The sequence below is a fragment of the Nyctereutes procyonoides genome, unplaced genomic scaffold (assembly GCF_905146905.1).
Source record: "Nyctereutes procyonoides isolate TBG_1078 unplaced genomic scaffold, NYPRO_anot_genome, whole genome shotgun sequence".
In the NCBI taxonomy this organism is placed as follows: domain Eukaryota; kingdom Metazoa; phylum Chordata; class Mammalia; order Carnivora; family Canidae; genus Nyctereutes; species Nyctereutes procyonoides.
Genome location: NW_026575146.1, coordinates 23,387,476 through 23,399,670, shown reverse-complemented (window position 1 = coordinate 23,399,670; position 12,195 = coordinate 23,387,476). Strand labels below are relative to the sequence as shown.

The 12,195-nt window shown below is 43.2% G+C and overlaps 1 protein-coding gene across 1 annotated transcript; it reads left to right on the top strand.

Annotated features, from left to right (window-relative positions):
* The first annotated feature begins 3,110 nt into the window (after positions 1 to 3,110).
* FAM162B (family with sequence similarity 162 member B) lies at positions 3,111 to 11,739 on the top strand. The gene is made up of 4 exons (XM_055311219.1): positions 3,111 to 3,301; positions 3,464 to 3,575; positions 7,583 to 7,691; positions 10,723 to 11,739. Exons 1-4 carry the CDS (start codon positions 3,130 to 3,132, stop codon positions 10,819 to 10,821), a joined length of 492 nt encoding a protein of 163 aa, XP_055167194.1. The 5' UTR covers positions 3,111 to 3,129; the 3' UTR covers positions 10,822 to 11,739.
* The last annotated feature ends 456 nt before the right edge of the window (positions 11,740 to 12,195 follow it).

Genomic DNA, 12,195 nt, shown 5'->3' with positions numbered 1-12,195 from the left:
AATAAAATGTATTCCTACTTTTAACAGTGTATCTTAAGAAGTAACTAAAGTAACCATAAGGAATGAAAACATGAACCGGGATCCCTGGGTGGCGCAGCTGTTTGGCGCCTGCCTTTGGCCCAGGGCGCGATCCTGGAGACCCGGGATCGGGTCCCGCGTTGAGCTCCCGGTGCATGGAGCCTGCTTCTCCCTCTGCCTGTGTCTCTGCCTCTCTCTCTCTCTCTCTCTCTCTCTCTCTGTGACTGTCATAAATTTAAAAAAAAAATTAAAAAAAAGAAAAGAAAACATGAACCATACTAAGAAATGGAAAGGTAAACCATGCTAATCAAAATCAAGCCTGGAAGGAACAAAACTGAAAATAGTGTATACAAATCAGATGAACCATGGGATTGAAAAATAATATAATATAGCACACAATAAAACCGCCACATATTAGTAATAAGCTCTGTGGAGGGCAAAGAGTTGTATTTGCTTGCCTGCTGCAACCTCAGATCCTTGAACAGTGCCCGGCATACAGGAGGCACTCAGGAAATATTTATCGAAAAAATAAATAAGCTGTCCTTGTTGGGAAAAAAAAAAAAAAAGGAAGGAAGGAAGGAATATAATTAGCTTTTTCTTCTATTAGAAGATGATTTGAGTATTTTTTTAATTTAGTCCAATTCTAGAACTAAAGAAAACATCTCTCACGCAGCTGTACTTTTTTTATGTAGACCACTGCCAAATAGTGACATTTTAATCCCATAAGGAATAGAAAATAGAATTCAGATTGTTCTTTTTCTCATGATAGAAGCTCTTATTCAATCACATTGTCATTCTGCAACTCTAGAGAAGCTTGGGATAGAAAATCATGTGTAGATGTTTGACATTTAGTTCTTTCCAGGGAAATAAACTTACTTGGCTAGTTTAATACTCCTTGGTGAACTATTAATGATGGGCTGTTTCCCAGAGATGTTTTTCTCAGAAACATGAAGAAAAATAAAATCTTAAAAGGAAAAGGAACACATCTGAATAACAGGAGAATTTTCAAGCAGCAAATTCCTGGAGCAATTAAATATTACCTATGGCAACATACTTCATCAAACAGGAATTCCTTCAGTTCATCATGTGGCACATCCTCAAATACTTCAGTCTTTTCTTAAACTAGCCCAGACCGAGTCTATTTTATTATTGAAGACTTGCACTCATTTATTCATTTAACAAATACTCATAAGGGATCTACGAAGTGTCAAATTTTTCAGCTACATCCTAAGGATACAGTGTTGAATGAAACATAACCTTTGCCTTCTGGGAGGTCATAGCCTCCAACATTGCCTCCATGAGATTACACAAATTAAAATGCCCTTGCGTTTTGGGACTACTGAAACAAAAGATGTGAAGAGAAGAAATGATAACATCTTTTGGAATGTTATTACCTGTCTGCCAGGCACAGTAAGAGGGGTATCCCTAGCTATGTTTTCTAAATAGCTTTCACTCCACCCCTGCTTCCTTTTTTTTCATCCTGCTTTTTGTCTCTTCATCTACTAATTCCCACTTGACATTGTTCCGGGCCCTATCCCCAGCTCTGAGCCATAGCTGGCATATAGAAGGATTTTTGTAGTCTTTGCATGAAGGAACTTGAGAGGTAGGGATTCTTTTACAAATGAGACCAAGATTGATGGCGTAAATGATTTGCTCATGATTGTGCAACTCTTAAGTCATAAATCAGGGGTTTCAACCTTTGTATGAAGGCAAAGCCTGTGTTCCTTCTACAACCACTCCTTTAAATGCATATTTCTATCCAGAGGTATGAATCTCTTCTTTTGCTAAACATTGTTATGTGAGAGACAGTGGAGTTACAGAGATCTTGCCTTCAAGAGCCTGACAGTCTGGTTAGGGAGAAAGAAATATCTGGAGATCCAACGAAAAGTGTAAGGCGGTGTCTGGCTATGGAAGGAACCCTACGGAAAACAACAGGAGGAGGGTGAGCTGGGCCAGGTGCTGGGTCCCAAAGAGCACTCTTACCTAGCATAAGTAAGCAGAATAAGTAAAGTCCTTCAGTGTAGACAGCTTTCCAATAAGCCCTTTCCTCAGTCCTTGTTTCCATTTGGATGTCAGAGATTAGCTGATCCCACCACTTTTTTTTTTTTTTTTTGCAGAGGGAAAATGGTGGGAGGTAGAAGAAAGGCTCCTTTTGAAGAACGTTTGGAGAGTTTGTGGTCTTAGCAAGAAATGAAGAGATGGAGAGAAATAAATTGCAGCAACTGAGGTTGTTTTGCCTAGATAAGAGAAAAGGCATGGGAGTGGAGGATGGGATGAGGAGCCAGCTTCAAGAACTGTCTTCGTGGGGAATTCATAAGTTCGTTGCATGTCTTCACACTGACGTGCAACATCTGGCGTGTCCTGCCCTTGAAGGACTGTTGGTTCTTTCCGGGGGGTTTAGATTTATTCTCTTGGAACCAAACAGTGGAACCAAAGGGTGATAGCCGGAGGGAAACGCGTTTCTACTCCATACGAAGAAAAATGCCTTTAAAAGGAGCTGCAGGAATCCCTGGTGGCGCAGCGGTTTAGCGCCTGCCTGTGGCCCAGGGCGCGATCCTGGAGACTCGGGATCGAATCCCACGTCGGGCTCCCGGTGCATGGAGCCTGCTTCTCCCTCTGCCTGTGTCTCTGCCTCTCCCTCTCTCTCTGTGACTATCATAAATAAATAAAAATTAAAAAAAAATAAAAGGAGCTGCAGGGAGCAGTCTCAGGGGGTCGTGAATCTGCTCCGAGAGGGGACCCTGGGTCCCCCGGGGGGCGGGGCCAGTGTGGCGAGGGCGGGGCCGGGGCGGGGCCAGTGTGGCGAGGGCGGGCCCTGGGGCGGGGCCAGTGCGGCAGGGCGGGGGCCAGTGTTGTGAGGGGCGGGGCCAGTGTGGCGAAGGGCGGGGCCGGGGCCAGCGCGGCGAGGGCGGGGCGGGGGGCGGGGCCAGTGCTGTGAGGGGCGGGGCCAGTGTGGCGAAGGGCGGGGGGCGGGGCCAGTGCTGTGAGGGGCGGGGCCAGCGCGGCGAGGGGCGGGGCAGGGGCGGGGCCGGGGGGATGGGGGCGGGGCCGAGGCGGGGCGCGGGGAGCAGTGCTCTGCCAGCGGCCGGGAGCCCGGGAAGCCCGCGCAGGATGCTCGCGGCTGTCGGGGGCCTCCTGCGCCTCCGCCTGGGGCGCATCCTTCGCGGCGCCCCGGGAGCGCGTGGAGAAGCCGCCCCGCGGCCCACGGCGCCTGTGCGGCCTCGGGGTCTGCCCCGCTACTGCAGCGGCCGGGCCCCCAGCGGCTCTGGGCCCCAGGGTCCCGGTGAGCCGGGGCTGGGAACGACCCGGGAGGGGGGCGCGGCGGGGCGGGGCGGCGGCCGCGGGGCCGGGGCTGGGGGCACCGAGGGAGGTGGGGGCGCGCGTGCGCTGAGCCACCGTGCGGTCGGTCAGTCGGTTCCTCCCTCCACCCCTGTCGCTTTCGCAGCAGGAAAGGTGCACCGGGTTCCCGCCGAGCACAAGCCTTCGCAATTCGATAAGAAAATCCTGCTGTGGACCGGGCGTTTCAAAGCGATGGAGGACATCCCGCCTCGGATCCCGTAAGTGCGGCGTGCGCCGCGGCAGGTGCCCGGGGCATCACCTCCCCTTGGTCGGCTAAAGGTCAGATTCCTTGACGGGACAATGGGCGTCTAAGCTTACTAGGAGAGGCTGAAGTTGAGCGAAAACCCAGAAGTTCAGGGGGCACTTCCACCCCCGCCCAGACACCTGCCCCTGGGAGCGCGGAGCCGCAAGCTGAGCCCTTGGGCCGCGCAGAAGGCCTGGCCCACGCGTGCGCTCCGGGTCCTGCGGGGTCCCCAGAGGGGGAGAGGCGCTCTGCCCTGGGAGCAGCTCCCTGCCCCGCCCAGCGAAGGATCCTGGCTCTTGGGAGGGCCTGAGAGTCTCTGGGAGGAATCTGCGTCCAGGGACCTCCCGTTCTGGGGCTGGAGACGCCTGGGGCTGGTTCTGCAGCCCACCGAGCACCGGGTGTCCCCGGGGCCGGGACCCTCGGAGCTCAGCATCCCTAGCCTCTTCAGCATCCCAAGCCCAAGACAGAGGGTCGCTTAAATGATAAAACTCAACGTGACGACTTCACCCCAAGGGTACATTTAACTTAGTCCAAACAAGTAAAAACTGTCTTTCTACAGTTTCGGTTTATGCAAGCCCAAACTACTTCCCAGCATTTTTTTTTTTAGATTTTTTATTTATTCATGATAGACATAGAGAGAGACAGAGAGAGAGAGGCAGAGACACAGGCAGAGGGAGAAGCAGGCTCCATGCAGGGAGCCCAACATAGGACTCGACCCTTGAACCGCAGGATCACTCCCTGGGCCAAAGGCAGGCACCAAACCGCTGAGCCACGCAGGGATCCCACTTCCCAGAATTTTTACAAGGGAGTCAATTTTTAAAAGAGAATGAAGGAAACTAAGAAGAAAACCAATCTACTACTTTTTAAACTGATCTTTAAAAAAAATGGGGAGACTAGAACTATAATATCAAATAAGGATTTTAGATGTCCTGTATATTATTTTTATACAATATAATCAATGACTAGTAGAATGGATGATGGAAACTAGGCCTACATTTTGCTGTGCACATATTACCTACATTTTTTTGAAATTTAAATTTACATCCTTTAAATTGTAGTTGACACACAATGTTACTTCAGTAACACTTTTATTACTTTTTAATGTAATAGTTACCCAAAGCATATCAAATAAATGAAAAAAAATATGGGAAATTTCCACTCAATAATGAATTCTCAAACATTTTGTTTCTTTCTTGGATCAAATTATTTAATGAGGAATGGGCATGGAATTTGAAATAACAATGAATTTGAATCTGCATTCAACATTTATTCAACCACAGAGACATTTTTCAATATTATAAAACAAAGATTGTTTGCCTTAAGATGAATAGACTCTGAAACTACAGACTTAGACCAAAGCAGAAATTATACTCAGAAAAGCTAAAACACTGTCCTTAATTTTTTGGAATTTTGAGTTTTAGTGCTATAACAGAGTAATCAATACTTCAATAATAAATCAACTGATAACTAAAAAAAAAAAAAGTTTGTAAAGAAGCTGCAGTATTGTAAATTAATGTTCATCGAGAGACTGTAGGCCCAGGATTACATTAATAATAGCTCTTTGTGTGAAGAGAACCATTTTACAGAAATCATTTAATTTCCCCAGGATCACAGTCAAAAGAAGTGTTATAAACAGGAGAATTTAACTTTGAATAAGATGTCTAAGAAAGGAATTGTAGTTTGGGGTTGGAAACATTAAATAAAGTATTTGAATATTTTTCATTTTGCTGTTATTGTAATTTTTTATTTTTTTATAAATTAATTTTTATTGGTGTTCAATTTACCAACATACAGAATAACACCCAGTGCTCATCCTGTCAAGTGTCCCCCTCCGTGCCCGTCACCCATTCACCCCCACCCCCCGCCCTCCTCCCCTTCCACCACCCCTAGTTCATTTCCCAGAGTTAGAAGTCTTTATGTTCTGTGTCCCTTTCTGATATCTCCCACACATTTCTTCTCCCTTCCCTTATATTCCCTTTCACTGTTATTGTAATTTTTTAAAGCATTGTTATTTAAGAGGGATATGGCTCCTAAACTGAGTATTAGATTCACAATGTGAACAGCTTTCACTTTGTATGCTCTTAATGGACATGTAATTAACAAGTGACCTACAATTTTTTTTATCACACACTAATGATATTTAATAATAGTTGTGGTTTTTCTTGGTTTTTTTTTTTTTTCAGTGCTAAACTAATTTGGTATAGCAGATCAAAGCCAGATGGATAGGTAAAAAAGATCATATCTTCTAGGCTCCATCTGGAACAAAACTCAGCAACAAATATAATCTAATAATGTCTTCATATTCACCTGTTTGCAACCAACATCTTAAAATGTGCATCTTCACCTGTCTCAAATCTAAGGAAAACAGGCTAGATACTGGTTTTCTGTGCTTTTTAAACTGGTGGAAAAGTTAAAGAAAACTTTTTTCATTCTTAAGAGAAATCTCAACTTGTCTTTCTGAATTTTTTTTCCAATGTAACTACATTCTATTTAAACTTGACTTTAGATAAGAAAGACTACTGCTGCATACATTCTCAAGAATCATTATTTAATCATGTGTATCTATAAACTTGTTGCCAATTGTTAAAGTTTATTTCAGTATAAAAGGCCCACAGGCATGATTATGTTTTTAATACTGCTTTGTTAAATAGCATTGCTAAAATCTCAACTTGCCCGTAATTTTATATTAATAAATAAGTCTCCCCAGTATTCAATAAGTATATAAAATTTCAGAATAATAAGAAAACGAAAGTGACTTTTTCTTTTTCTTCAACAAATCTTTGTGATTTCGATCACTTCTTTTTAAAACTTCATGCAAAAGCCACAAAGAAAACACCTTTTCTCTCATAGTGGTCCTTACAAAATGTAAAGGACCTTTCCATTCAGGATTGGATGGGATGGGGCAAGGAGAGATTGGGAGCCTGATGAGAAAACAAAATGAGGTAAATAAGTTTTTAAAGAAACAACCTGTTTAAAACTAGAAAGGAGAGGGGAGCCTGAATGGTGCAGTCAGTTAAGCATCTCACTTCAGCTCAGGTCTTGATCTCTGGATCCTGGGATCGAACCCACATTGGGCTTTCTGCTTAGCAGGGAGTCTTCTTCTCTCTCTCTCTTTCTCTCTCTTCTCTCCCCGCTTCTTGTTCTCTCTCTCAAATAAATGACAGATAAATAAGTAAATAAATAAATAAATAAATAATAAATAGGGAGGGGCACCTGGGTGGCTCAGTCAGTTATGTGGATGATTTTTGGTTTTCAACTCAGGTCATGATCTCAGGGTTCTAAGATGGAGCCCCAACTCATGCTCCTGGCTTAGTGGGGGTCTGCTTCAGATCGTCTCTCTCTCTCTCTCTCTCTCTGCCTCTGCCCCTTCCCCTTGTCCCCCTCAAAACAAATAAATAAAATCTTTAAAAAACTAAACTAAAAATGAAGGGGATCCCTGGGTGGCTCAGCAGTTTAGTGCCTCCCAGGGCATGATCCTGGAGTTCCGGGATCGAGTCCCACATCGGGCTCCCTGCATGGGGAGCTGCTTCTCCCTCTGCCTGTGTCTCTGCCTGTGTGTGTGTGTGTGTGTGTGTGTGTGTGTGTGATGAATAAATAAATAAAATCATTAGAAAAAAACTAAAAATGAAGCTCACTTAACAATAGAGGGGCAAATGAACACGAGTCATAGACATACATAAATTCTTTACCCTGATCTATGATTAAAAAATGATGGAGAGTCAGACCATCATTTCTAGTCATTATATTTTGAGCAATCAGAAGCTGTATTACATTGTAGATTGACAGTAACTAAGACCTAAATATACCTGTTAATTTGAAATTGGTAATGTAACGGGCTAGGTTTTAGATGTGTCTTCCACAACTGCGGTTGGCATTGAGGGAAATTTGGGGCATATTTACATAACAAATGATTATCTATCATGTCAGTGAGAAAAAGCAGATTGCTCCAATATAATTAACAGAATACACATCTTGGTTTAGGCCTGAAATGATAGATGCTGCAAGAAACAAGGCTCGAGTGAAAGCTTGTTACATAATGATTGGACTCACCATTATCGCCTGTTTTGCAGTGATAGCGTCAGCCAAAAGGGTGAGTATTCTCTTTAAAATAAAGCTGTACAGGTGAATTTCAAGAAATATTATGAGTTTTGTTCTCAATTTGGGGTTTATTGTGCTGTGCTTTCAGTGTAAGCACAATTTTGTCTTCAACACCTTGAGCCACCCATAAATATCTGTCCTCCTGGAACCAATTTCTTTCATGGAAATTTGAGTCCACAAGTGCAAACTACATGGACAGGAGGAACCAAAGCTTGTTTCTGTTTATAAGATAAAAACAAAAACAAAACAGTTCATAGCCTGGTTAAAATCCACACAAAAAGAAGTTTGCTGTGTGAAAGTTACCCAGACTAGATCATTCTTTAAGTCATGAACTCAATCGTAGGCTATCACATAGAATCATTAAATCGTTAGAAAAGGCAAACGTTGGAAGTGATCAAGGTCAACTTGTGTGTCTAATTCCTGTATGTGAGCCCTTTCCTTGTCATCTCCAGTACGTGGTTTCCAGAGAGAAATTAAGAGCTGATTACTCTAATTGTGTTCTTGTTTCCCCAAATCCTTTCATCTACTGACTGCTTTTTACCATGAAGAGCAGCCCCACAAATATTGGGAGACATCTAACACATCCTCACGAGTCTTCTCTTTTCCAGTCTTAATTCCCCTCTTACAACTTCCCTGTATTTTGAGCTCTCTTCTGAACACACTGCAGTTTATCAGTGTCCCTCTTCACTGTGGCATTTGCAGCTGGACCCATCAGATCATGACTGTAACTTCCTTGTTGGTGAACTATGTCCTATTAGCACAGCCAGAGTTGGAACTAAGTTTTGGCTGCTGCATCATGTAGAAGGGTTTGCTTGGGCCCATACATCTTTGCTCTCTGGGCACATGTAGCCAATTACCATTCTCCCTAGTTCTGTGACTCTTCCCCTGGGTTATTTTTTAGGTTTTTGAGAGTATCTGGGCCCAGTAATTCACATAAGGACTGAAGCTGTAAGCTTACTATGTTATGTACGTATCCATTCATTTCTATTAGCGTGGCAGAGAATGTGTGCTTTGAAATGACTCTCTTCAAATGGGAAACTTCCTAAATATTTCTTAAATATTCAAACATAAAAATAAAGAGACTTTGTCATCTCTCGTGGATAGCCTCCTGTAGATAAAATGACTGTCCACCAAGGTGATGATTCTCTAGCTCCTAAATGACAGACGAGAGTCTGATACTGTCTGGACCCACCTCGTTTTATAACATCTTCTTTGTTCATTATGCTCCATCTACACTAGTTGCTTTTTTTTTTTTAAAGATTTTATTTATTTATTCATGATAGTCACACAGAGAGAGACAGAGAGGCAGAGACACAGGCAGAGGGAGAAGCAGGCTCCATGCACCGGGAGCCCGACGTGGGATTCGATCCCGGGTCTCCAGGATCACGCCCCGGGCCAAAGGCAGGCGCCAAACCGCTGCGCCACCCAGGGATCCCTGCTTTTTTTTTTTTTTTTAATATGCTAACCCCTTTGTCACTAGGCTTTCCTTCCTTCCCCTGGTCCTGCCATAGCTGGCTTATTCTCACTCCCATCAGAGACCTTCCCTGACCACCCCCTCCAAAACGGCCTTGTCCAGGTGCTATTTTACCATCTTCCCAGCTGCTCACAAGTAAGCCATTCTACGTCAGCAATCCTGCTGACTCCACTTTAAAATATACCTACTGTTGGACCACTCCTCAACATCTCTCCCGATATCACTCTGGTCTGAGATAACCAACATCTATTGCCTAGTTGATTGCAGTCTTTTCTAAAGGGCCTCACAGCTATCCTTCTTGCCTGTGTCCAATTCATCTTTTGTTTTAAATAATTAATGCATATATTGTAACTGAGATTGTGATAGATGGTAGTGGAGAAAAGGTTAGCAATTTGAGATATATTTGGGGAGATAGAAAGGATAGAACTTTGTGGTAAGTTTGATGTGGGAAGAGGAAAGAAAATGGAAGAAAGAAACAACCAAAAAGCCTGGGGTTTTGACTTCAGCAACAAGGTGGATGGTGCCACCATTTGTGAAGATGTGTAAAGCTGGGGAGAGAACTGATAGACACGACAGGCAAAACACACCAAGTCCTGTACTGTGGATATATTAAGTGTGAGGGGTGGATTAGGCATTCATCAATATCTATTACATTTTTTTTATTCTGCTAAGGACTTTGTACACTCTTCAGTCTGAAGACCAATAGCTTCCCTCGCTTCTGAAAAAGTCTAAGCCATCATAACTTCAAATATGGCCTCTTTGCCCATCCTATTCTTTCCATATTATGCATGTATGTTGGAACGTCTAATTGTATTCTCCATGTCTCTTAACTTTCTTTTCTATTTTTTGTATTTGTGTCTCTGTACTGACCTTAGATTATTCCCTCAGATCTATTTTCTAGATAGAATTTTTCCATCCTAATTATGATGCTGATCATCCTTCCTTTTCTGAGGTGATTCCCCCACCCCACCCCCCGCGGTAAATGCCTAGTTTCTTTGCCAGTTCCTTGGGCTAGTGTGAGGGATTGTAGTCATTTCTTTGGATTATCTGATACTTCCAACCCCAGATCCTAACTCTGACCTCACCTATTGGTGTAGAGATTAAACTCCCAGCCCACAGCTGTTAAAAACCCTATTTGCCCCTCTCCCTGAAGCCATTCCTCCTTATCCTGTCTTCAATCATGCTTATGCCCTGCCTTTTGAGATCTTCCCATTCTGATTCCTAAGGATTTCCCTTTCTTGATTTTGAGCATAACTATTTGAAAATATTTTTGTTATTTTTTATCCAAAAAATATGTCTTTGTGTGCCAAGGGAGTCAGGGCCGATTTCCAATGTCAGTCATCCTGTTGACTAGAAGTCTAACAACTTAAAAACTTTTTTTCCTCTACCAAAGGATCATTTTTATTGGATATTATTTGTGACAGATATCTTGAGTTAATTTTCTCCTCTTCTTGGAGTATCTCCTATATATGTCTATCTGTAAAAAGATTCTTTCCAGACAGTCACAAGGCTTTGCTTTGTTTTTTGTTTTGTTTTTGTTTGTTTTCAGGCTGCAGAACGACATGAATCCTTAACAAGTTGGAACCTGGCAAAGAAAGCTAAGTGGCGTGAAGAAGCTGCATTGGCTGCACAGGCTAAGGCTAAATGAAATGCTAAGTGATGAAGTGTTAATCAGAGTATCATGACTATTATTACAAACAATAAAGGATAGGTAAAATAGAATATTTAGCAAAATAATTGCCATGGTTTTATTTTATAAAGAGCACAAAGTCTTTTTATCTTTACTTGTTAGCAAAATTTTGCTGAAATGGAACTATATTCAGAGAAATGCACAAAAGTGTATACAGCTTGAAACATATTTACATAGTGAACACACCTGCATAACCACTGCCCAGGTCAAGATGGGGAACACCAGTAACACCTGAGATACCTCCTTTGTGCCCTCTGTCAGTCATTACCCCCAAAAATAACCATTGTTGTGACTTTTATCACCATAGATGAGTTTTGCTTGTTTTTGAACTTTATAGGAGAATTACACAATATGCACTTGTGAGGGTGGATTCTTATACTCAACATTATGTTATGAGATCCTTCCACAAATTTTGTATAAGCATGAGTTTATTCATTTTAATTTTTAGTATTCCCTTGTATGAATATGCAACAGTTTATCTGGATATTTGGTCCAGTTTTTGGCTAATACAGTTAATGTTAAAATGAGCACTCTGTGTATGTCATTCACTAAGCATTCTGTAAAATCTAAACTAATTTTCAACCAAAGTTCCACTGTATTTGGGTAGGACCCTTGCATTGATCAAGAACAATGTAAAACTATCAACTTTAGCATCTAAATACATAAGAAATTGTCAGAACTACAAGGAAAAAAGTGGACAAACCCACCATTATCTGGGGAAATTAATACATCTTTCTTAGAAACTGACAAATTCCACTGATTAGTAAATATATAAAAGATGTGAGTAAATTAATAATATATACATTCTTTTTTAGCATGCATGGAACATAGCACACACATGTCCCTAAAACAGCACATACTAAACCATAAAGCACATTTCATCAACTTTCAAACTACAGGGGGGGAGGGGCAAGATGGCGGAAGAGCAGGGTCCCCAAATCACCTGTCCCCACCAAATTACCTAGATAACCTTCAAACCATCCTGAAAATTTACGAATTCGGCCTGAGATTTAAAGAGAGACCAGCTGGAATGCTACAGTGAGAAGAGTCCGCGCTTCTATCAAGGTAGGAAGACGGGGAAAGAGAAATAAAGGAACAAAAGGCCTCCGAGGGGGAGGGGCCCCGCGAGGAGCCGGGCTGAGGCCGGGGCGAGTGTCCCCAGGACAGGAGAGCCCCGTCCCGTCCCGGAGGAGCAGGAGCTGCACCAACCTTCCCGGGCGGGTGGAAAGGGGCTCGCAGGGAGTTGGAGCAGGACCCAGGAGGGCGGGGATGCCCTCGGGCTCCCTGGGACACTAACAGGCTCCTGCGAGCGCAGGAGAGTGCGCCGAGCTC

What these genes read in the sequence shown, in the direction of transcription:
- FAM162B (XM_055311219.1), top strand. Translation starts at nt 3,130, where the DNA reads ATGCTCGCGGCTGTCGGGGGCCTCCTGCGCCTCCGCCTGGGGCGCATC. An exon ending in CTCTGGGCCCCAGGGTCCCG is followed by an intron (nt 3,302 to 3,463) that starts GTGAGCCGGGGC and finishes TCGCTTTCGCAG; the next exon opens with CAGGAAAGGTGCACCGGGTT. An exon ending in TGATAGCGTCAGCCAAAAGG is followed by an intron (nt 7,692 to 10,722) that starts GTGAGTATTCTC and finishes GTTTGTTTTCAG; the next exon opens with GCTGCAGAACGACATGAATC.